The 25,831-nt window shown below is 51.6% G+C and overlaps 1 protein-coding gene across 2 annotated transcripts in view; it reads right to left on the bottom strand.

Annotated features, from left to right (window-relative positions):
* Positions 1-7,679: 7,679 nt before the first annotated feature.
* Positions 7,680-25,831, bottom strand: part of HMG20A (high mobility group 20A) — a 70,639-nt gene continuing 52,487 nt past the window's right edge. For both annotated transcript variants that reach the window (XM_017337992.4, XM_051834636.3), the window contains exons 5-10: positions 22,057-22,189; positions 21,220-21,251; positions 15,019-15,094; positions 14,317-14,532; positions 13,553-13,695; positions 7,680-9,710 (exon numbers count right to left, since the gene is read on the bottom strand). In XM_017337992.4, the coding sequence (XP_017193481.1) occupies positions 13,559-13,695; positions 14,317-14,532; positions 15,019-15,094; positions 21,220-21,251; positions 22,057-22,189 (594 nt within the window). In that variant the 3' untranslated portion in view covers positions 7,680-9,710; positions 13,553-13,558. The remainder of the gene's footprint in view (positions 9,711-13,552; positions 13,696-14,316; positions 14,533-15,018; positions 15,095-21,219; positions 21,252-22,056; positions 22,190-25,831) is intronic.

The raw sequence follows: 25,831 nt of genomic DNA, 5'->3' as shown, positions 1-25,831 counted from the left end.
GCTTGTTCATTTGAAACGCTCCCCAAACAGCTGCAGTAGCTGGGACTGGGCCAGGCTAAAGTTAGATGCCAGGAACTTCCTCCAGGTCACCCACATGGGTGCAGGGGCCCAGGTACTTGGGCCATCTGCTGCTGCTTTCCCAGGCACATTAGCAGGAAGTTAGGTCGCTGGATCGGAAGCAGTGCAGCCAGGATTCAAACCAGCTCTCCAGTATGGGACACTGGTGTCACAGGTGGTGGCTTAGCCCACTGTGCTGCCAGCTTTTAAACACTGAAACCTTGCAGCTGGGGTCCCATGGGAGAGGGTGGAGTCTGGGTGGTGCAGCTGCGGCAACCCTCAGTCCCTTCTCGCTGGCTACCTCAATGTCTGCACCATTTTCATCTGCTGGTTCACTCCCCAGATGCCCACAATGGTTGGGGCCAGGCTGGGGCCAGGCTGGGGCTGGAGCCAGGAACACTGTCCAGGTCTCCCAGGTGGGTGGCAGACACTTGAGTCATCACCATTGCCTCCCAGGACCTGCACGGAGGAAAGCTGGAGCCGGGAGCCTGGGATTGAACCCAGTGCTCCTGATGTGGGGTAACCAGTAGGCAGCATCTTGACAGCAAGGCCAAGCGTCTGCCCCTCAGTGTCTACGGCTGTGCCGACGGCTGAGCGAGAGTGTGGAGAAGAGCGAGCTTGTCTTTTTCCTGTCCCTAAGGCCTCCGTGTCTCTCTCCACACTGCTTGAAATTCAGTAGCAATTGCCCTAAGGACCACAGTCACGGATAAGGGAAGACCAAGTCTTGGTTTTGCAAACCTCTAACTGAAAATGGGCACTTCCTGTGATTGTCCAAACCCCAGCAGCACTGGCAGGCCCTGTGACGCTACCGCGGGTAGAGTAGGCTATTTTCACAGGTGCTGCGGATAATTGAACACCATTTATGGGCATCACTACTGTAGGGTGGTGGTCATTATGAGAGCTGTGACTGGATCATGCTAATGTTTTATTAAGAAGCACAAATGTTCCTATATAATACATCTTAAATATTTCGGTAGCTAAATTCAGTACAGTGGATATAAGCTTTATAATTTTGTTTGTATTTTATGCACTTAAAAGCATGACTTGTTTTAGAGTTCACAGGCCTCACCAGCTTGGCAAAGAAGTTCAAGGCCGAGAGGTTAAGAACTTGTGGTCTAGCTGCTTCTGGGAACTTGTGTCATGACCTTGGAAGAACCGTCTTGGTGCCTTCCCTCTGCCTGCAAAATAAAACTCAACCTCTAAGCATTGCATTCAAGGCCCTTTTTTTTTTTTTCAAGATTTCTTTTTTATTTATTTGACAGGCAGAGTTCTACAGAGGGAGGGAGAGACACATGACAGATAGAGATCTTCTATCTGCCGATTCACCCTCTAACTGGTCATGGTTGTCCAGGCTGGGCCAGGCCCAAGCCAGGAGCTCCATCCAGGTCTCCCACATGGGTGCAGAGGCCCAAGCACCTGGGCCATCTTCCACTGCTTTCCCAGGTGCATTAGCAGGGAGCTGGATTGGAAGTGGAGCAGCCGGTGCTCATAGGGGACGCTGGTGACGCAGGCAGCACCTGAACCTGCTGCACCACACGCTGGCCCCCTCACTTCCATTTTTCGTCAATGCCCTGGATACAGCTGGTGTTCTGATCACACTGAATTGCTTAAAGAGCCCCCCAGTGCACTCCCACCTCCAGGTCTGTGTGAGAGCCACTCTTTGGCTACGGCCCAGTTCTAAATGCTGGCCCGGGAAGGCCCTCTTTTGACCTCCCCCAAGCACAGCCGCTTTGTAATTTCCAGAACACTCTGCTCCCCGCCGTTTGATCCCTTATCAGACCCTATTGTAGTGAGGTTTGTAGCTGGCCTTTGTTATACTGGGAGCCTCCGCTTTTACACGCAGAGCACATCATAGGAAGTCCCAGGAATGTTGGAATGAATGGATGGATATGAAATATTCATTCTCCTGGGCCATGGGTAGAGCGCTTCTTGTGATAAATATAACATAAGCCCACTTTAAAAACCCACCAGCCCCAAGAAACAGAGAAGGTTACGGTCTGGCAGCCTGCCCCAGCTGGCTGGAGTGGATTTCACCCTGGAGGATAGGGTGCTCCCGGTGGGAACCATGGGCTGGGACTCTAAGCCTCTCACGCTTCCCTTCGGCCCTCAAAGCCACGTCTGTCTCCGGCCAGTCTCTAAGCAGCCATGGTCTGCCCCGGCCCAGAATTTTCTAGGCACCAGGTTATGGTATGATTTTTATAGCCGAGAGCAGTCAGCTGCTGGGCGGATTAAAGAGCAGCCTCTCCTTGATTTCATAGTTGGGAGAGCGGCTGGAGGAAGCGGACGCGTGTGTGGGCGCAGGCACCCAGGATGAGCGAGGGCGTGGCCGCAGACGCCCACACGAGGTTAGCATCTCACCGAGCCACGCACTCGCAGCACAGACATGTCAGCCACTTGCCCAGGTGGAATCTCAAATTTAGTTCCTGCCCAAAACAGAATTCTTGATTCCCAACCTCCCCCCCACCCCCAATTAAGTTTTATCCTTAACTTCATGCCATTCCAGGCCACGGCACCTCTATCTGCTACCCAGCAGCTGTGGCCAAAAAAAGCCCCCCCCCTTAGGAGCCATTCTTGATCCTTTTTCTTTCACATCCTCAGCAACTCCTGGCCGTCATCATCCAACACGGATCCTGAATTCATCTGCTCTGTTCCACCCCACTGCCCACGCTCGGGGCTGAGCTGCTGGCTGGTTTGAGTTCTCCTGTCCACCCCCAAGTCTCTACACAGCAGCCAGAGCAGGGGTGAGCACTGCAGCACAGCAGGTTAAGCTGGGATGCCCACTGCCCACATCAGGGTGCCTGGGATCAAGTCCCAGCTGCTCTGCTTCTAATCCAGCTACCCGCTAATGCACCTGGGAGGCAGAGGATGATGGCCCAAAAACCATCCGGGTTTTCCACGGAGGCGGCAGGGGTCCAAGCACTTGAGCCATCTTCTTCTGTTTTCCTCAGGCCATTAACAGGGTGCTGGATAGGAAATGGAGCAGCTGGGACACGAACCAGCATCCACATGGGATGCGGGTGTCACAGGCAGCCGCCTAACCTGCTATGCCACAGCGCCAGTCCCTGGATCAGCTCGATACAAGAGCACTCAGCCAAGTGCTGAAGGAACGGCCTCACCGCAGGCCTCGGCACGGCCCTTCTATGCTGCTGCTGTGGGCTCTCGTCAGTCTCATCAGAGACTCTGAAAGTACAGCCACAGGGCAGTGTGGGGTCAGCACTGCCTGTTCCCAGCCATGTAAGCGCAAGCTGCTGATCTCTGAGCCTAAACTCACTGACCTGTAAAATGGGCACAGCAGCCCTACTCTGGACAGTCATGCGGAATTCAATGCCATGACTTATATAAAAAGCAGGACAGAGGATTTGGCCTAGAGCATGCGTCTAACTTACGTATCTTTGAGTCATAGACTATGTTTATATTTGGGTAACTTCTACTCTGGCGACAGTACTATTCTCAGGGTTTTACATGGATTAACTACACAAAAACCCAACAGGGTAGAAACCAGAAATATCCCTGAGTTAACAATGAGCCCAGCAGTCCCTCCCAGGGTCAGAGGCCGTGCAGCTGTCACTGACTCTCTTCCTTGGAACTTTCTGGAAGGAACACACTTCTCACTCTAACCCAGAACCCGTGTATGACAGGACTTCAAAACGTTTGTGGAAAAATGGGAGGAAAAGACTTTTTTTTTCCTTTAAGATTTATTTATTTATTTAAAAGGCAAAGTTAGAGAGGGAGAGGCCAACAGGCAGGCTCGGGCCAGGCCGTCCCAGGTGCATTGGCAGGAAGCTGGATTGGAAGCAGAGCATCTGGGACACAAACTGGCGGTGATACAGGATGCCACGGTCACAAGTGGTGCCGCAGTGCTGGCCCCTCAGAATTCTCTGCACCAAAATAAACTTATCTTTTTTTTTTTAATTTTTTTTTTTTAAATTTTTTGACAGGCAGAGTGGACAGTGAGAGAGAGAGACAGAGAGAAAGGTCTTCCTTTGCCGTTGGTTCACCCTCCAATGGCCGCCGGGGCCGGCGCACTGCGGCCAGCGCACCGCGCTGATCTGATGGCAGGAGCCAGGTGCTTTTCCTGGTCTCCCATGGGGTGCAGGGCCCAAGCACTTGGGCCATCCTCCACTGCACTCCCTGGCCACAGCAGAGAGCTGGCCTGGAAGAGGGGCAACCGGGACAGAATCCGGCACCCTGACCGGGACTAGAACCCGGTGTGCCGGCGCCGCTAGGCAGAGGATTAGCCTAGTGAGCCGCGGTGCCGGCCAAAATAAACTTATCTTTTAACTCTTTTCCATGAACTTTTGAAGTCCCTCAGTATGAATGTATGTTAAGTGTAAATAATTTCACAAAATAGTTCTTTTGGGGCTGGCGGTGTGGCACAGTGGGTTACAGCCCTAGTTTGCAGCGTTGGCATCCCATATGGGCACCGGTTCAAGTCCCAGCTGCTCCACTTCTGATCCAGCTCTGCTACGGCCTGGAAAAGCAGTGGAGGATGGCCCAAGTCCTTGAGCCCTACACCCAGTGGGAGATCCGGAGGAGGCTTTTGGCTCCTGGCTCTGGATCGGTCCAGCTCTGGCCATTGAGGCCATTTGAGGAGTGAACCTGTGGATGGAAGATCTTTCTCTCTGCCTCTGCCTCTCTGTAACTCTTTCAAATAAATAAATCTACATAAATAAAAAATTTCTTTTTACTACATGTAGTGAATTCTCATAGCTTTTCATTTTAATTAAAAAATTTTAAAACAACTTATTGATTTAATGACCTTTTTTTAAATTTTTAATTTTTTTTTTGACAGGCAGAGTGGACAGTGAGAGAGACGGAGAGAAAGGTCTTCCTTTGACGTTGGTTCACCCTCCAATGGCCACTGCGGCCAGCGCGCTGCGGCCGGCGCACCGCGCTGATCCGATGGCAGGAGCTGGGTACTTCTCCTGGTCTCCCATGAGGTGCAGGGCCCAAGCACTTGGGCCATCCTCCACTGCACTCCCGGGCCATAGCAGAGAGCTGGCCTGGAAGAGGGGCAACCGGGACTAGAACCCAGTGTGCCGGCGCCGCAAGGTGGAGGATTAGCCTAGTGAGCTGCGGCGCTGGCCTTAATGACCTATTAGTAAGTCAGAAATGTACTTGAGAATTCATCTAAATTATACTTCGGGGCCTGGAGCAGGTTAGGATGTTGCTGGGGATGCCTGGTACCCTATGGGAGCGCCTGTTTGCACCCCAGCTACTCTGCTTCTGATCCAGCTCACTGCTAACGTGCCCGGGAGGCAGCAGATGATGGCTCTGGCGCTTGCCACCCTTGGGAGACCTAGTGGAGTTCCTGGCTCCTGGTTTCAGCCTGGCCCAGCATTGGCTATCTTGCAGTCATCTGAGGAGTAACCAGTGGATGGAAGACCTCTCCCTGTCACCGCTTTCAATAAAAATAATAGCTCTTTAAAAAATGACACTTAATGCAACTATCACGTTCCAGGTACCTCGGCCACCACCAGGAAAACGCGGACTTCTGTAGTTCACTTCCATCCCGTCCTTATTAGCTGACCCACTTGTCCCAGCTGAGCTCTGCTCCCTCTGCAAGCGCTCTCGCACTGGAGGGAAGACCCTCTCCTACCAGAGGAGATTCAAGGAGTTCTTTCATGTTCCCACTCCCAGTACAGCTGCCTTCTGTTTGTTTTTTTTGACAGGCAGAGTGTACAGTGAGAGAGAGAAAGAGTCAGAGAGAAAGGTCTTCCTTTGCTGTTGGTTCACCCCCTAATGGCCACCGCGGCTGGCGTGCTATGGTCGGCGCACCACGCTGATCCTAAGCCAGGAGCCAGGTGCTTCTCCTGGTCTCCCATGGGGTGCAGGGCCCAAGCACTTGGGCCATCCTCCACTGCACTCCCTGGCCACAGCAGAGCGGGCTGATCAACACCTTCGTAGGCCCGAGGCAGAGTGAGCTGCAGGGCAGCAGGGAGGGGCTGAGTCAGCAGAACTCTGGGGTCCAGCGGCGGGCAGGGTGCTAGAGGCTGGGAACGAGGGCCCTCCGTGTTCCCGCAGGAACGTCCAGGGCCCCTAAGTCTGCCGAATGTGCCCTGGCCCTGCTCCTCCTCTTACTGCGGTCCCTCGCCCAGGACGCCCTTCCTGCTGGCAGCTCTGGCTTCTCCCATAGACACCAGGCGAGGGGTTTCCGGGGGAGTGGATGGCCGCCGTTGTTTCCACCCGGCCTGACTTTCAGTGCTGATTTCTTACCTGAGCTGGTGAATGAGCGCGGACAGAGTCTGAATCTGAGGGCAGGCTACGTGTCAAAGGTCAATCAATAGAACAAGGAAATTCTCTCCGAGGGCAGGAAGTAGCTATGAGCTTCTCTGCCAAATACCTCCACTTCCCCACCCGAGGCACAGATTATCCTGGTGTTGTGAACCAGCAGGTGCAGGGCAGTTAGGGAAAGGAGACAAACTGGGGGAAGTGCTACCACCTGTTTCTGGGGGCTTTCGCCAAACAGGGCTGGCCACCAGCTGTTGCGGGACAGGGGAGGAGCTAAGGCGGGAACAGGAGACAGCTCAGACTGAAGCTAGTTTTCAGATTTTTTGGCTGTGTAGGGAGTTTATTCTCAGAGACAAGTTAACACATCCCGGTCACCAAGCTGGGGGAGCGTGGGTCTGGAGCCCACACGGAGTCACGGGTTCGAGGGTGAAGTTAGCTTTCTACCCCATATCCCTCTTACTAAAACCAGTGCATTCCTGGAGGCAGCCACGTCCGCACAAGGACGTTTCTGGCCGTTCCTTACAGCTAGCTGTAGCCATATGCTGAGGTTTGGGCCAGAGGAAGCCCAAGGGTGACCGCTCTGGGAAACCCACACCAGCTCGTTCGGCCCCTGCCCTCTTTCCGGCGTGCTGTCGGCAATGTCAGTGCTGCTGCTGGTCAGGGGCGTCAGGTTTCGGACCAGAGGTGACCTGAGAAAGGGCGCCTGTGTGGTGGCCATGAGTCTGGCCTGCCTACCCTTGGTGGAGTGTTCTGTGACCGCGACACCCCTCTCACGTAAGCTCCTGCTGATCTGGGTTTCTGTCCATATAGTCAAACCCATCCTAAGTGAGACGCCCTGGTAACTCTTGGCATTCATGTGACAAACACTTCCCACCGCCCAAAGTGTGTTGCTGTGCTGGGCCGGGGCCCGGGCTGCCTGCCCGGGGAGCAGCAGGCTCTGGCCGCTAGGGTGCTTCACCTCTGGTGTTTTCAAACATGGTGGGAACAGGTGACAAACCTCCTTCACAAAGACTGGTTAAGACGAGTGGTGGTTGTTTTTTTAAAAAAAAGCATTTAAGGCATACAACTTCTCTTCTCTGTCAAAACAGCTCCCATCAAGAGGGACCCCAGAGTCACTGACATTAAAAACAGACACCCTTCAAGTGGCCGCAGAGCCCACAGCCGCCTTATAATGAACTACGACTCAAGGTGCTGTTTCAACGTATGTGAAAATAACTGACTTCTCTCAAACAGGGGACGGCACATTCGGAATAAGCGATTGGTAAATTGAACGTGCCGCTGCCTGGAAAACCGAACAGACCTGATGACTGATGCACAGCTGACAAAGTCTTCAAGAGGAAGGAGCAGAGGTGCGGCTTTTTCATTACAAAACGAGCAACCGCTGGACCAGGTGAGCTCACATAGAAAAGTTTTAATGAGACAAATGTCAGACAAGCATATCAACTTCTTAAAAAACAAAGAAAACTTAAAAGTTCAGTTACAAAACACTTTTACAGGAAAGCCTGGCAGTCCCAAACTCACGGACACCACTGTATGTCCTAAAATGTGTCAGAAATAAAAACTGTCTCCCTTCCTCAGCTGCTCCTTGTGTTTTAAATAGAGAAAAAGGAGATCTGTGACGCGGGGTGGGGGCAGCGAGTCCCGGGCCCTCCCGCCCACCTCCTGAGCGTGCAGATGGAGGCGCGGCAGATCCGCTCTGCAGAGCCCGAGGGGCCCGGCCACCAGTGCCGAGGGCACAGCTGCTGCGAGAGCCAGCGTTTTCACAGCAAGCGGCCCATCTCGAGAAAGCCATTCCACACTGTGGGGTCTCACACGTTCCTGAATGCGCACGTGCCCGGTCGCTGCGGTGTGCTGTCTAGCCGGAGATGGCGAGCTCTGGGCCGAGCTACAGCCTCTACTGGTCACAAAACCAGTGCTGACAAAGCTGCGCAGAACTGCACACTTGGGAGAAACGAGAGGAAGGGAGGAAGCAGGAGAATCACTGGCAGAAGGCAGTCACAGACTTGCAGAACCAGCTTGGACGTCCTGTTACAGTGCATTCCAGCACGGACGTCGCAGGCCAGGCGTCTACGAGAAGTGGCAGAAACAGATGAGACCAAACACAGCGAGCTGGGAGAGCCGCCCAGGTCAATGGCAGATCACAGTGGGGCCTTGACTCGGATCAACTGCCAAGGGATGCCACGGGGGCGTCAGCGTGGACACCTGGTCTGTGCTCACACACGAGGCTGGGGCTGCTGCGCTCCTCTGCACGGATAACCACACCAGGGGAGGAGCCTAAGGGAAGGCGGCCCCACGGTGGGGAGCGTCCGGCTGGCCCGGCGGCTCAGCCTCACTCCCAGATCTCAGCTGCCACCGCGGCCTTGTGCTCCCAAGCATCAGAGAAGGACAAAGCCCTGGGGGAAGCAGGACCTCCACCCCCTTGGGCAGGAGGGGGAAGGAGGAGGCCTGTCCTCTCACTCCGACGTGGATGAAGGGCTGCAGGAGGACGAGGGCCCGAGCTCCTCCGTGCCCCTTGGGTCAGGCCCCGAGACTGCTGCGGCCGACTGTCCTCCCGTCCAAATCCACGCCAAAGACGACGGGGACTCCGTCCACCGGGAGAGACGCTGGGCTCTTCTGCAATACCAAGGGAGGAACTCCTCTCCCTTCTCCCGCTGGCTGATGGCCTTTTCCTCAGCAAAGCGCCCCACAAGACACAGGCCGCAGGTGTGGACAAGAGCCTTGCTGGGGCGGGGCCTGGGGCCTGTGTGGGAGCAGTGCTTGAGAACAGTAGGCAGCATGGGGAGGAGAGGGCGCGTCCCCTCCGGGCTGTGGGTGGGAACTCAGCTGCGCCCCACACGACACAGTCAGCAGGAGTTCCTTTCTTTGGAGTCACAGCAGGGCCCCGATGGGAGATGACCCCGCCCAGCCAAGAAGAGAACCCTCCTCCAGAACCCTGCGGAGCGGCAGAGCCCAGAGGTCAGCGCATGGAGCTGGATAACCTGGGGGGTGGGGGAAAGGAAGGCGCACCCCTCCCCTCCATGGCATTAACAAAAGGGACAGCTAGGTAGGAAAACCCGCGCTGGCCAACCAGAGGGTCCAACGGGAACTGCAACGTGGGAGGTCTGTCTTCCTGCTGTAGATGTGGGTCTCAGGGTCCCCCCTGCGGGAGACCCACTAACAGAACACAAACGACAGGAGCCTGGAGACGGGAGGAGCTGGCCACACTCTGAGGCGGGGTGTGGCCCCCATGTGAGGGGTCCACAGGAGGTTCATGCACAGGGCTCTCCAGCTGCCCGCCCAGATGCTGCTGGGGAGGAGACGGTCCACGGACAGTTCTTTCCTAGGTAAAGGTCTGCTCGGCCTCCACTCAGTTCACATTTCCATGGGTGGCTTCTCACTCTTCGCAGGTAGAACACTTACAGAACGTCTGGGACTGTGGAGACCTGAAGAACAACACGAGAGAGGATGACATCAAAAAGATAAGGACTGGGTGGCAGCGGCCCACAACGCGGAGTTGTTCCTGAGGGCTGAGCGGGGAGCTGCGGCGGGCAGCCTCCCGGAGGTGTCTGTGTGACGTCTCAACCAGCGCACACCCCTGCTCTAGTCCCGCCACTGTCAGGGACACTCCTGGCGACAGGAGGTGAGCACCCTGCCCCAGCCCACAGAATGTGTGCAGATCAAAGCCAAGTTTCTCCACGTGTGAGTCCAAGGGCGCCTTGCTCACACAGACAAACACGCAATCACACGAGAGAGATTTTATTTCAATCCTCAAGCAGCCAGACACTTATTAGGTTCAACTGAAATTAGGCAACACATGGATTCCGACAGCTCGCATCAAGCGGTCACTGCTCAAGTTAAGAGTCCCCCACGGCTTCCTCCGGCAGCACTCGTTTCCAGGCCCTGGTTAGCTGCAAGGAAGTCAGAGCTCACGAAACCCTTCCACTGTGTATTCAGAAACACAATCTTTAAGTGGGCTGACCAGAATTTCATAACTTCTTAATTCCTAGATGGAAATTAAAAAGTAAAAGTCGACTTCCTCTCTGTCTCACTGCCGCCTCCTGGGACCACTCAGTGTGTCCCCCCAGCCCTCCCAGGTCGCCTCACAGCAGCGTTTTAGGAACCCCGAGTGACAGCAGACCTGCTGGACTCCTCACTCACTCACTCACTCAGGTGGGCTCAGGCAGAGAGCTCTCCTCTTTGCGAGTCCGTCTCTTCCCGTGTCAATTCTGGACTGCCAATGGGTCCCGCGGCTCTAATATGGGTATGCCCCCCCGAAACTCGGAGCCATCAGCTTTCCTGCACTCACTGGCTCCTGACAGCGGATGGAACCGCTGCCGAGCTCATGGTAGAGTAATTAATGGCACCATGAGCGCTGGGGACATCAGCCTGGCTGTCTGTACGTATTTGTATAATGAGGCCAAGCTAGTATTAATCACAGTCTTTTAACTGTTTCATCTGACAGTTTTTGGGGAGTGCAGGAAACCATTCTTAGTTATATTTGCATGGCTAGAGTGCAAAAATCTGTATAATACAGCAGTTTACATTTTCTGACATTTTTTTCCAAGGGCAAAATACTTGTAGGTTAAAGTCAAGGATAATGGTGACATTCCAGGGTGTCAGACACCCCAGGAAGCAGACCCTTAAGATGGACAAAGCGTGCGGAGTCTTCCTACAAAATGCTCAGAAGCGAAAACCACTGCGGTCCCGTCCTTGCTCACGGCCCTGCACCTACAGGACGAGGCACTGTGCTTGCACAATCTCCACGCCGTTCCTCCCAGCGCTGTCTTTCCAAGCCTACAGGAGTGCTAATTGAAAACCCTATGTGAAAATGAGAAGGAAGACGAGCTCCTGGAAACCCCAGGCCTGCGCTTACAAGCTGTTCCCACGCAAGCAGCAGCAGCTGCGTCGCTGCCTTATCCTGCGGGGAGTCCAGCCATCTCTTCGAGGTGCAGTCCATCCATCTGGCTGCTCGCTAGGACAGCGCTCCCTCCCCTCAGCGCACGGCTGAGGCTACAGGGTCAAGGACTACTCCTATGGCTGCCACTGGAAGGCCTGACTGAGAAGGACAGGCACTCGTGCCGTTGCCTCTGCCTGCGGAAGCTGCCTCATCAGATAAAGAATCGCAGGTTCTATTCATTGCTCCACACGTTGCTCAAGTCCAAGCTAAGCTGGAACATGAATGACAGTTGTTCGCCTACCTGCAGGACAAATCAAAGATCCAAGGCCACGGCCGGACAGCCTAAGAAGCCCACCTGCTGCTGACTCTTGTTCTAGTATTGCGCGTGGCCACCTCACTGTGCAGACCAACCCTGAGGTTTCCAGACAGTTTATGTGCCTGAAGGGATGGAACAACTGACTTAATTGAAAGACCAAAGCTAACGATTTTGTGGGAACTCCCTATCCGAAGTGAACGGATAACCAATTCCCTCTGGGAAGGGCATGTGCCGACCGTCTGTTAGTGCCGCGCAGACTGCACTGGGAGACTCCACAGAGAGATTCTAACACACACTACCAGTCATTTGCTGAATATACTTTTTTTTTTTTTTTTTAATTTGACTGATAGATTTAGGCAGTGAGAGAGAGAGACAGAGAGAAAGGTCTTCCTTCCATTGGTTCACCACCGAAACGGCCACTACGGCCAGGGCTACGCCAATCCAAAGCCAGGAGTCAGGTGCTTCTTCCTGGTCTCCCATGCGGGTGCAGGCGCCCAAGCACTTGGGCTGTCGCTCCCCGTCTTCGTGGAGGAACGACACTGAACCCTGCCTAGGCTTCATATCCGAGTCACGGCACCATTATGTCACTCCCCGTCTTCGTGGAGGAACGACACTAAACCCTGCCTAGGCTTCATATCCGAGTCACGGCACCATTATGTCGCTCCCCCTCTTCATGGAGGAGCGACACTAAACCCTGCGCTGTTCTTTCGTCTGCTCGGCCCTCCCCAGGTTTGCTGCTGGTTCTTCCCGGGTTGGCTACCGTCCCTTCCACCTCCGTGGAAGGGCGGTTCCCCCTGGCCACTTTCCCCACTTCCGCGGGGGAGCGGCACACCGCCGGCCGGCTCTCTCGGGGGCTGCACAGGTGTTCCTCTTAGATATTCCCCTTAGATGTTCCTGGTGCATGTTGTCTCTCTCCTCCTTTATAGTCCTCTTCCACCAATCCCAACTCTGCTACCCACACGCCGAGTACGCTGCTCTCCTCCAATCAGGAGTAGGTCCTACAGTTTATTGGTTGAACTGGAGGCAGCTGTGTAGAAGCTGTTTCTCCCTTCTCAGCGCCATATTGTGGGAGAGCAGATGCATAGAATAAGTCTTAATTCCAGTAACAGTCTAGTCCGAGTTGCTCCCCACATGGGCCATCCTCCACTGCCCTCCCGGGCCACAGCAGAGATCTGGCCTGGAATAGGAGCAGCCGGGACTAGAACCTGATGCCCATATGGGATGCCGGCGCTGCAGGGGAAAGATCAACCAAGTGAGCCATGGCGCTGGCCCCTGCTGAATATACTTTAAAAAAGCTTATTTTTGGGCGGCGCTGTGGCTCAATGAGCTAATCTTCCACCTGCGGCACCGGCACACTGGGTTCTGTCCCGGTTGCCCCTCTTCCAGGCCAGCTCTCTGCTGTGGCCAGGGAGTGCAGTGGAGGATGGCCCAAGTGCTTGGGCCCTGCACCCCATGGGAGACCAGGAGAAGCACTTGGCTCCTGGCTTCGGATCAGCGCGGTGCGCCGGCCGCAGCAGCCATTGGAGGGTGAACAAAGGGTAAAGGAAGACCTTTCTCTCTGTCTCTCTCACTGTCCACTCTGCCTGTCAAAAAAAAAAAAAAAAAAAAAAAAAAAAAAAAAAAAAGCTTATTTTCTCTCTCTTCTGTTTGTTTCAATGTGCTACTGACCACTTAGAAATTATGAACAGTTTCCAGGGAAAAGGAATTTTAACAATGAGTAGCATTTTTCCCATCTGAGTGTTGTTTTGGGGTGATTTCTGCTAAGTTTCTCACTGACTCTTCAAATGCCTGAAGAAACGAATGCTCAAGGACAATTTGCATCAAAGCTCGAACTGAGCTCCAACCACAAAAGTCAGGGTTCCTCCAGTAAACTCAAGCACTGGAAAAAAGCTGCCTTGATTTCGTCACCTGACATTATTTACCACACTTAGCAACAATGCAACAGGAATCTCAAGTCTCCAATTTGTGAACTCAATGGAATTCCAGGATTTTTTCCAGAATGCTGATCAAGTCTGACGGTGTCTTATTTTTGATGAACGCAGCACACAGGCATCCCATCAGTGGGCACTCACCACTCCCTAACGATCAAGCCTGTTCACAACTTCTCGGACTGTAGCTATGAAGTTTTCGTTGTCTTGGGGATTGGCTAGAATAATACTGTGCAGTCTGTTCATATAGGAGTCAATGGTGTCCACTGTCGGAGTCTCTCCACTTCCTGTAGAAAGACAGGAGAGACAGTAAGAAAATTCTTCCCACTCTGTTCAACCACAGAACATGTAAGTGAACCCACAGCAAGGGGGCGGTGCCTCCAACATGCCCTGGTCCACAGACACAACGTGATTTCAGAAGACAGACGTTTGCTCTCAGAAGAGATGACACTGATCCACACGCTCCTAGAGACAAATGGGGGTACAGTGCTGTGCAGCACCTGAGAGGCTGCACGGGACGGACGGCAAGACTGCCAGACCACCCCCACGTAAAAGCGTCTACAGAATACGAGCGTTCGTGTTCTCCTCCTCCCCATGAAAACAAAAACGAACACAAAGCAAGCAAACACACAACGGGGCAGTGCTTCTCTTGGGATTCAGCACTCAGTTCCCAGGCTTCTGACGGTCAAATCAAGCTTACTAGAGAGGAAAACAAACTACATTAAAATGGAAGTGGCCCAAAACGTGAATGACCGGCAAGGCTGGCATTCTGGGAGACTTTAGCCAACCCCGACGTTCGATTACGGGACCCACAGAACACCCTGCCAGCAACCCCCGAGTCCCCCGGGGAGATGGCGGGCCCCAGCGGCACCAGCCCCTCCGGCCACCGAGGCTGCCTGCGCCCTCACCGGGCAGCGGCATGCTGGCAAAGCTGCTGGCCAGCACCTGCCGCAGCGTCTCCAGGTGCTGCTGCAGGACCGTGTTGCGGCTGCGCTCCTGGATCACGTCCACCTCCAGCTTCTCCACCGCCGTGCGCATGCTCTCCACGTGCTTCTGCAGGGCCGCGTTCCGCTCCTCGAACTCCATGTTGGACTTGCGCAGCTGGCGCAGCTCCGCCTCCCGAGCTGTGGACACAGCACACCGAGCGCGCGGCCGCGTGAGGCGGCGTCTCGGGGGTCGGCTCGGCGCCCCCCCTCCCCTCGCGCCTGCACTCCAGGCAGCGATGCACAGGGAAATGCCTGGCGCCCTGGAGCCCTTCTCATCCTGCAGCTGCGCACGGGCGCGGTTCCAGTGTGAAAGTCGCGCAGGGGGCTGGGGGATGCCCCGCCTTCGTGCAGTGGCATCTGCCTTCTCTCACTTGTTCTGCATTTCAGACTCGCGCGGAGGCGCCCGCCTGGACAGAGGGTCCCAGGCCCAGCCTTGAGCCACGAACCCGTGCTTTACGTTTATTCCCTCTGACCAGAGCCCAGAGCAGCCCTGCCAACACGGCCCCGGTCCCTGCGCTGGGTCGGGTGGGCCCTCAGGAGGGCTCTCCCTACCACCCCTACCCCGAGCAGGGCATTCGCCCTGTCAAAGGTCTGAGGACCGCAGACAGACCCGTCAGCCTTCACCTTTGCTGTGGTTCAGGAACTCTTCTGTGAAGATAGGGATGTCAAAAACAGAGCGTTCCTTCACCTCCGCTTCCTTCTGTGAATCGAGAGTGACAACAGTGAATTCTCAGCTCAACTCCCCTCAGCAGGGTGAGCCGGGGCGTCCAGAGACTGGCCAAGGCTCTCCCCTCGTCACTGGAATCCGCTTTCACAGAGCAAAGCAGGGCGCGTCCTCCCTTCTTTCGGGTGCACAGCTGCGGTCCACTACAAAGCCTCAAACCTGTGCGCGCTTTCCTCACGGAGAACCCGGAAGCTGTCTGTCTGCTCTGCGCTTTCGTCAGTCACCAGCACGCGGCTGTCCAAGCGGCTGAGGCAGGGACCCAGGCACGCACGCAGACGCCCTGGCAGGCAGGCCTACGCAGCTTGTCCGCAGGGCAGACACAAGGGCTTCAAGCAGAGACCTGCTGGCTGTAACACCAGCAATGGTACTCCACTGCTGCACCTGCTGTATGAGGGGCAAACTATCTTTGGGGCTCTTTTAGACTTTCCTCAGACACAGGAAAAACAAAAATATAAAACCAAGAAGTCAGAAACGAGAAAGCTACAGATTGTGTGAGACAGAACAGGATAACAAAGCCTAGAATTCATCAGTAAGTCATTAATAATGAAAAAGTCTCATAAAACCAATGCAAAACATATCATTCCACAATGATCCTTAGAATAAGGTCATGGGCCAGTGCCGTGTTGTAGTGTGTACAGCTGCCGCCATCCCATATGTCCTGGCTGCTCCACTTCCAATCCAGCTCCCTGTTAATGGCCCTGGAAAAGCAGTGGAAATGGCCCAAGTATTAGGGCCCCTGCCAGCAGCTTCTGGCTCCTGGCCTGGGTCTGGCCCAGCCCTGGTCCTTGTGGCCATCTGAGGAGTGAACCAGCAGATGGAAGACATCTCTTTCTCTAACTCTGGCTTTCAAATAACTAAATAAACCTTAAAAAAAAAAAAAAAAAAAAAAAGAAACAAAGAAAAAGCTCAATATTTCAAGATGGTTTGCATGTCAATTCTGTGGTGAATCTGAAGCTGAAAGCATTATGAATATAAATTTAAGTGTCTTAGTATGGTATTCAAAATCTTGTACTATACAAGATGGTAAAGAAAACAGTATGAAATGAATATTGAAGAAATCGATAATAAAATGTGAAGATTCTCAAACCTTTATGACACAAACAGTGCAGTAAACAAATCGTTTAGAAATCATACTACAAAAACATGTTTAAAACTAGAGATAGAATGTAATTTTTCTAAAGATTTATTTATGGGGTTGGCACTGTGGTGTAGTGGATAAATCCACTACCTTCAGAGTGCCAGCCTCCTATAGGGGTATGGGTTTGAGTCCCGGCTGCTCCACTTCTGATCCAGCTCTCTGCTGTGGCCTGGGAAAGCAGTAGAAGATGGCCCATGTCCTTGGGCTCCTGCACCTACGTGGGAGACCCGGAGGAAGCTCCTGGCTTCGGATTGGCACAGCCCCGGCCATTGCTCCATTTGGGGAGGGAACCAATGGGTGGAAGCCTCTCTCTCTCTCTCTAACTTGTCCTTTCAAATAAGTAAATAAATCTTAAAAAAAAAATTATTTATTTACTTCACAAGCAGAGTTATGGAGAGAGAGACACACAGAGAGAGAGAGAGAGAGAGAGGTCTTCTATCCACTGGTTCACTCCCCAAATGGCTGCAATGGCCGGAGCTGGGCCAATTGGAAGCCAGGAGCCAGGAGCTTCTTCCAGGTCTCCCACGAGGGTGCAGGATCCCAGGTAATTGGGCCATCCTCCACTGTTTTCCCAGGCCACAGCAGAGAGCTGGATCAGAAGAGGAGTGGCCGGGACTCGAACCAGTGCCCATATGGAATGCTGGGGCCTCAGGTGGAGGCCTAATGCCACAGTACTGGCCCTAGAATGTAGTTTTTCTACTCTTAGCACCACTGATTTTCATCTTTGAAGAAAAAAAAAATGATTTGGTGCCCAGTAGCAAAGTGAAGGGGTTCACAGCCTAAGAGAAGATTCTGACAGCTGAGCTCTTGCCTGCACACTGGAGTGTGCCTGGCGCGGGGGCTGGCCTGTGAGGACTGCCTGTCAAATCTGATCAAGGAAGACGCCGATGACAAACACTGTCGGAAACACTAAGTATTAGCCCAAGGACAATCTCTAACTTGTACCCTCTCGTTTTCCTCTGAAAGCAAGGTTTCCCAGAAAAATGTACACAACAAAATATTAACCAAAGCCCCCTCCCCGCCAAGTTTCAATGTGCGAAGCCAGTTCCCAGTATAGTCAATGAGCACTACTACGTGGGCAAGAAAGGCTGGTTCCAGGAGGGATGTCAGACACACGTCACGCTGGCTTTCTTTCCACCCTGCCAGCTAACCATATGCTTTGATTCTTTAACCAGGTTGCTGCCGGAAAACAGGAAATTTAGGGCATGCACTCCCTACACATGCAAGACATAACGCATCTAAATGTAACTGCACATGAGATTTAGGACCCAGTCCTCCGGCTTTCTCATCCTTCCTGCTCAGTCTCCTATCCACCACACGGACCTACATGAGATCAGTTACCGCGCCATGGGTCTCAGCACCTGACAGCAGGCAGCGGGGATGTGCAGGGACTGCTGCTAAGGTACAGAGGGCTTTCTCCAGGTCTCCAATGCTCCGCCTGGTCATTCTGTTCTCTCCCCAGCCAGAGCAGTCCAAACTGAGCTAATTACGTGAGGACAGAGGCCAGCAGTGCACAGCCGCACTGACGTGCTGCCCCTTGGTACAGATTCTTAGAGTGCAAAGTAAGAAGCATTAAAGCAATTAAATGAAACCATCCAGTTGCTGAAAGGCAGCGGAGAAATTCTTCCTAGAAGGAGTGGTAAGAAAAGCCATCAGCCCTCTCCACTTCTGAGCACATCACTCGCATGGAGAGGGTCCTCCTGGGGGCGTGGCTATGCTTATGTCGCTCCAAGCACTGCTCAAGGGACTAAAATCCGAAGGATCTGATTACTCCCTCACTGGAAGGGCCTAATTTGCTCAGGCTGCGTGTCATTTTGTCATTTCTCATAAATTAAAGGAGAAACAAAATTATTGTTTCTTGTTCTTAGTTCTCACCTGAGATGCAGACCTGTTTTTGAGGGTACCCAGCCAACTCCTGGGTCTGGCTGGCTGGTTTGATTTGAGAGGAGCAAAAGCACTCCTCCCTGTGGTTTTCCATTCTATATATTGAGCAGAGTCCAAGAACAGAGGTCCTTTTGGACCGAACCTACTCTGCTGTGATCTAGGCTCAGGGCCAGACTCTCAGAGTGTGATGTGCCCTCTCCTCGGGGGAGTGCGCCGTGCTGTGTGCCAGGCCCCAGTGCCCACTGCTATGCAGAGTGGCTCTCAGGTCAGCACTCGCTCGGCTCCAGGATGCTCTCTCCAGCATCTGGCAAGCTAACAATGTCTCTGGGACCCAAACCCATTTAGGAATACAGCCAGTTTCTTTACTGTACACAAACCAAAAAATTCCTGTCTAACTGGCAGCACATTCTGCTGACATCTCAGAGCAGTCTTGCCCATGTGAGCGCTCAACACTGGTTAGCTTATTCTGGAAGCGTGGCATTGTGCTGTCGAGAATGCTGGACTCAGACCCAGGAGGCCTGGGGCTCAGTCACACTCCTGCCTCCCATGATATTCAGTGAGCGCTTCTGGGTCAGTTCTTTCCTGTCTTAGCCAAGTCACTCCCCCCACTGGCAAAGTGAGGCCCTCCGCTGAGAGGATTCCATGGCGAGCTCGGAGACTACCACGTCTCCCCTTCTGCCCCCGCAGACAAGCACAACAGCGTGCATCTGGAACCCATGGTGTCTGGGGACTTTGCAGTTGCTGCTCTCGTCCTTATGCACTCAGGAACCTGCTCAACCCCTCGGCTGTCTGCAGCTGACCCACGCCTCCTTTCCCTTGGCCCACGGGCAGCTTTCCACTGTCAGGGACTGCTGCCTTCCTGAACGCCTGTCACACCAGCAGCGCGTCTTACGTAAGACACTGCGGGTGCAGCAGCTTCACAAACAGCTTTAACAGCGCTCGAAAGCAGCGCAAGAACCTTCAAACCAGTTCTTTCATACAGCAGTTGTTCTGAAACGCTCCCGTTTGGAGAATCTGTTACACAACGACAAACAAAAGCTGATGCAGTGAGGGACATTCAACGATCAGCAGCCTCGCCGGGAGAGCGCCGTCCTGCAAGTGCTTGGAGAACCCACGTCTGAGAAGCTGTCACTGGCTCTCCACCCACCCACACCTTCTGTTCTTGTCTGGTTTGACATGTGTCTAATCCCCAAACAGGAAAAGCACAGAGACCCATTCCTTTTCATAAATCATAGAAATTACAGAAATTCGTATCATACTAGTGTATTCTAATAAAAAGGTTCATCTATAAAATCATCATCCGCAGCAGCACTAGGTGTTAGGTACTGAATCTACTCTATCTTTTATGACTATAATCAACTCTACTGAGGACAGGAGTGCCGCATCGAGCTTGGCCAGCAAAACCCAAAGGGATGAGAGAGGGAGGGGTGGACCAGAGGAGGCGAGACCTGTGCTTCAGGGCACGGCACAAGGTCTCTTCTGTGACCAATAGGGACAGGTAGCTACAGAGCAGGGAAAAGGAAGCATGGACATTTCATGACACTGGTGGGTTGGTACACGAAAGAAAAGAGAAGTAAGTACTGCTCACATGAGTGTCCAGTACTGTGGAAAGCGTGTAACATTATCCAATTATGACTTAAACACAAAGTAAACATACCATGTTTCTCAAGCAAAACAGACTCCTGCCATTTCACCGTAACCAGCAGACAGACATGTTTCACATAACTATTTAGAATGCGATTTATACAGTAAAATCCTCATATTTACCATGCTTCTCCTTCTGTAACTATAATCTCAAGATAAGCTACTATTTTGAAGAAATGATTTCCTTGATTTGGTTAAAAATACATGCAGAGAGTACACCACAAAATTATCTTCGGTTGAAGTTCCACTGAATGCGTTCTTGTCCCAGAGCAGCCAAGCATGCGTGGACTGGCTCCTACACACAAGCACGCGTGGACTGGCTCCTACACACAAGCATGCAAGGACTGGCTCCTACACACAAGCACGCGTGGACTGGCTCCTACACACAAGGTTGGCAGCCACATTGGAGAGCAGACCACGTGTGCCCCAGAGAGATCCTAATCCGTGAGTGTGAGTAACGGAAGTGCCAGAATAACCTCAACACCAGGCCAGGTGCGCCAAGGGCCCAGGGGAGAACTAAGCCACGAGAGCCCAAGGGAAGTGAAGGAAGCAAGAGGAGCTGAAGGAGGACATGAGACTGGGAGAGGAGTTGAGGAGCGACTAGAATTCGGAGCAGGCAGGGGAAGGAGCACCAGGAGCACAGGCACGAGGCAGAGAGCGCGGCGCACATGGGGAAGACAGCAGCGCCGGCATCGAGAACGGGAGGCTGACATTTACGGATGGTGCTGGATTCAAATGTGATATTGTAAGCAACGAGGAGTCACTGAGTGTGAGAGTGTGGAGTTGCCGCAGGCTTTATTTTTGTACAAGCACGTATTAACTACAGCCTACACAAATATATTTAAAGCTCTTTCCGCAGCACAGCCAGCACACACAGGCCTGAGTCTTACACACACACACACAACACACAACACAGGCCTGAATGCTGTCGATGGGGCAGAACCACGGCGGAGGGAAGAGGCCAGTGACTAGCCACTTGCCAGTGAGGAGAGGAGAGGAGAGGAGGGAGAGGACCTGTGGACCTGTCACTGTGTGTGACTGACACCATAGCTGAATGCTTCACTTTAACAAAATGCTGATTCCCTAAATAACAGTGAGAGTCAGACTATGGTATCTGGTGATGATAAACTATAGTTGAGTTATAGCCTTCATCTGGCCCTCGTTTCTATCCCTCACCCTGAATTCCAGTCATCTTTGGCACTTAAAGGCAATAAAATTCGTAGATAACAGGAAAAGACTGTGGTTAGGGGCAGTAGTTTAAGGACAGACTCAAGATGTCTGCCTGCCCTGTGTAGAGAACTCCTCAGCTAACGTAGTCTACCTAACCTGAATTATGGGCAGGAAACACTGGCCCCCTGGCATGACATACACACAGGAGACCACGTCTAACAGTGACATTACTACATAGGTGACGTGCGGACAGAAGGCCGATTACCTCATGGTCATGAGAGGCTTGCCGGGCTGCATCTGAAATACGAAAGAAATGAGAGAACATTCAGTTAAGAAAAAAACCGACAAAATAAAAACTCTATTATATGCCTGTACCCAACTACAAAACCTACTGGAATATGTAGACTGACAACCTGGCTTTACTTATTGTCAGTCAACACGAGTGAATGGGAATCCCTTACACACGAGGCACACGAGCACAGCCGACAGCCCTTCCCTTTGGGAGACGAGCTGCGGAGAAGACAGGAAACACAGGCCAGCTGGAGGCCCCCGGGGCAGCCTGGGTGTGGGCGGTGCTCCTCTGGCAGTGTGCTGGAGTCGGGAACCTGAAGTCAGACTTGTAAGTGTGATGATCTATTTCAACAAAGAATACAAGATCCAAAAGACAAGATCTTGTTCATCTTGTTCACTGTTGCATCCTTAATACCTATAAGAGAGCCTGATATCTAATACAAGTGTTCAATAAGTATTTTTGAATGCATGTATACACGAATGAATGAAAGAGGCTCACTGGAGGCTGGGAGAAACGGCACAGGACAGGCTGAGGGGCAGTGCGCACTCAGCTACCTAGTTCAGTAGGCAGTTTGTTACAGGAAGAGACACGGCCCAAACTGAGAATTAGGAACACAGACAACTGATAGGGGTCTTGGGGCACAAGTCAAATCACTGATACCAGGTGTGGAAAGCCAGAGGGGCGTTCTGAGAGAGCAACGTGACCCTAAGCAAGCTCCAAGGTGATGTGAGAACGGGCTAAGAGAGATGTCCGACATCTGCACTGTGCCGTCAGGTAGGGCGAGCTACACTGCGGTGCTGGGCCTGATACCTTGCCGATGAGATTTGCCTTTCTGACGGTCCTGGGTTTTCCTGCTGAAAACTTTGTAGGCCTCTGTCTTCTGGTACTGCTCCAGTTCCTTCATGTACCGCTCCTTATCTCTGTCTGCTTCATCAAGGTAACGCTAGGAAGGAAATGTGGGGTTATTCTTAACAAACTGAGACTTTATTTAAAGTAAAACACTAATTACCCTTTTGAAGAAAACAGGAGAAGTAGAACACAGAAAGAAAAGTATACATAAAATATACTTTAAGGGAGATTCAGAAAACCAAGTCATATGAATAGAATGAAAATATAACCTCTTGGTTATAAAAGAAACAGGTGCTTCTCACTTTTTAGACTACTGTCTTTTCTTCCTTAAGAAACATAAGTCCTACTGAGATCATTCTCATTAAAAACCCATGAACATGATGACTGCTGCTCCTCTACCCCACAGATGTAATTCCACATGGCCACTAGAGTCCCCAGGAGGCCTGCACGCCAACAGGCACACTTAGGTCTTCCAGGGGAGGGGATGGATCATTATTTGGCTTCTTTGCCAACCCATTTTGAGGGGATGATCTCATGCATCAACCGGCCTTTTAAGAGCCAGAAGAGTGGCGCACTAGTGCCAGAGAGACACAAGGAACATAAAAAGAGTGACCTCATCCTATGGATCCAAAAACAGACTACTCCGAGAAAGCCTCTATCTACATGCTCTGTTGCTGTGTGCTATTAATTATTTAAACAAGGTTCATCGGTCTACCAGGATTATTCTGTTTAATGTCTTCAGCTGTGCAGTCATCAAACTATGTATAAGAAAATATGAACGTACTGCTTCTGAATGAACACAAACCAGAATTAGAAATTCTGTTGACAATTCTGTGCCACATATGAGCCAGACACAGAGGAGAGTGAACCAGTCAAATCTGGGATCACTTAAGCAATGAAATCATTATGTACAATAAGTCAGACAACATTGGGGAAAAAAGGATTCATAGCAATAATAACTATTTGTTTTCATACCAATAATAGACAACAAATAAAAGCCTTCCTCAGAGGAGGAAGGCTCTTACTTAGTTGCTTATTACAGTTAATTTAAGAGAGAAATTTTTTTTAAAGACTTATTTATTTATTGAAAGGCAGAGGTACAGAGAGAGAAGGAGAGACAGAGATCTTCCATCTGCTAGTTCACACCACAAAACAGCCACAACAGCTGGGGCTGGGCCAGGCTGAAGCCAAGAGGCAGTGGCCTCATCTGGGTCTCCCATGTGGGTAGCAGAGGCCCAAGTACTTGGGCCATCCTCTGCTGCTTTTCCCAGGCCATTAGCAGGGAGCTGGATCGGAAGTGGAGCAGCCGGGACGCAAACTGGTGCCCACATGGGATGCCAGCATCACAGGCAGTGGCTTTACCAGCTGTGCCACAGTGCCGGCTCCATAAGAGACTATTTCTAATACACTGAAATAATCAGGGGTAAAGGGTCATGATTATATGTCACTTACCCTCAAGTGATTCAGAAAAAACCGCATGTGTGCATGTGAGAGAGAGATTGGGTGTGTACAAGTATGAGTGCAATGAAATGGAGAAATGGGATGAAATGTGTCAACAGGCAAATCTGTCTGTCACTTTCAATCTGAGTAAAGCATGGGCGGATATTCTCTGTATTATTTTTGTTTGTAACTTGAACATTTAAAACTATTTGCAAAGAAAAAGTGAAAAGAGCAAAAACACAAAACTCTCTCCCCACATAACTAACAGTGGTCATCCCTGGAGAAAACTGTCACTTTTGCTTTTTCATGTAGGCATTTCTGTACTGTCTGAACAAAGTTAAACAATGGATATGCATTAATTTTGAATGAAACAAAGAGAAAATCATAATCTAGCTAGGATGTCCCTGTTCCTGACCCCTTTATACAGTAAAGCCAAAACAACGCATGATACATATTCTTTATATTAGCTTATTACCACAAACAGCGATGTGATCTAACCTCTTACAAGTGTTTGACTTCAATTAATTACCCAGAGAGCATTTTCCAATTTGGTTTTGGCCTGTCTGACATTCTTTATAAACAGGGTAAGTCAGGGCTGGCGCTGTGGTGTAGTGGGTTGGGCCTTTGCCTGTGGCGCTGGCATCTGTGTGTAAGCACTGGTCCCAGCTGCTCCTCTTCTGATCCAGCTCTCTGCTATGGCCTGGGAAGATGGTGGAGGACGGCGCAACTGTTTGGGCCCCTGCACCTGCGTGGGAGACCCGGAGGAGGCTCCTGGCTCCGGCTACAATGGCTGTTTGGGGGTTAGCCAGAGCATTGAGGGCCTTTCTCTCTCTCTGTGACTCTGCCTCTCAAATAAGTAAATAAAATAAAAAAAAAGAGGGTTAAGTCACAGATCTATGAGTCTAAGACATAAAAGAATAAGGACATCTTTCAGACGCTGAGGCTGGTGGGAACTTTCAGCCTCACTCTGCTTCAGTGGGATCTCACCCAGCGCAAGGCTACCTTGTCCTTAATTCCCCTCAAATCTCTTCAACAAATGGATTTGTTTCAGTTTGGCAACAGGGCTAGTCTCTGTCTTAGATGAGAAAGAATTCAAGTAGTTCTTGCTTTATTTTCCATAGTATGTAAAATCTGCCAGAACTCTAGCTAAAAAAAAATTCTTAAAGCAGTACAATCCTTTTCAGAAACAAAAATATTTTTTTATAAAAAAAGATTTATTGATTTGAAAGGCGCAACATCAGAGACAGAGGGAGAGATGCAGGGAGAGAGAGAGGGAGACAGGGAAAGAGAGAGACATTCCATTTGTTGGTGAGCTCCAAATATAGGAAAAAAAAAAAAAAGGAAAAAAAAAAAAAAAAAAAAAAAAAAAAGCCAGCACTGAGCCAGGCCGCAGCTGGAAGCCAGAAGCCTAAAACTCCATCTGGGATTCTTACACAGGTGGCAGGGGCTCAAGTACGTGGGCCATCAATACCAGGTGCATTAGCAGGAAGCTGGGTCAGAAGCCAAGCAGCCAGGACTTGCACAGTGCTCTGATATGGGTGCTGGCATTACAAGTAGCCACTTCACCTGCTGTGCCACAACGCTGGCTGGCCCATAAACAAAATTCTGACGTGAACTGTAGCATCTTATCAAATGAACTTCTTCCCATTTAATTCACAATTTTTGTTTAACTCAGTGGAATAAATCCTGTTGACTGATTTCTTAATTTCTTAATATTGAACAACTTTGCAAAACAGTCTGATGTGAACTCTTAGCACAGAAATCAAACACTCATGGAAGTGGAGCTGCTGTATTTGAGGGGAGTCCTACCTCCTGCTCACATCCCTGCAGCAAACCGTGATGAAGTTTAAGAACCACTGTTAGAGAAAAGAGCTATGAAGGATCCTATTATTTTAGTCTCCTAGGCTCTGCAACAAAATCAGAGAAGCAACCATCCATCCTCTTTGCTTTTATTTGTTTGTTTGTTTTTTTGAGAGACAAAGAGGGAGCGAGATGGAGAAAGCGCACATGAGCGAGTTCTCACATCCAATGGTTCACTTCTCAAATGATGCCAGGAATGCAATCAGGTCTCTCCCATGGGTGGCAGGAGCCCAGTTACTTGGCCATCACCACTGCCTCCCAGGGTCCACATCAGCAGGAAGCTGGAGGTAGGAGGTGGAGGTGAAGTGGGTATTGAACCCTGGCACTCTGATGGGGGATGCAGGCCTCATAACTGCAAGACAAACCACTCATCGCTCCTCTTTGCTTTTCTGACACAGCTATTTTGAGACAGAATCAATACCAAGCAAAGGACGAG

This window comes from Oryctolagus cuniculus, chromosome 12 (genome assembly GCF_051225735.1).
Source record: "Oryctolagus cuniculus isolate XC-2025 breed Fujian yellow rabbit chromosome 12, ASM5122573v1, whole genome shotgun sequence".
In the NCBI taxonomy this organism is placed as follows: domain Eukaryota; kingdom Metazoa; phylum Chordata; class Mammalia; order Lagomorpha; family Leporidae; genus Oryctolagus; species Oryctolagus cuniculus.
Note: the sequence above shows the minus strand (reverse complement) of the source record. Positions and strands in the feature narration are given on the sequence as shown.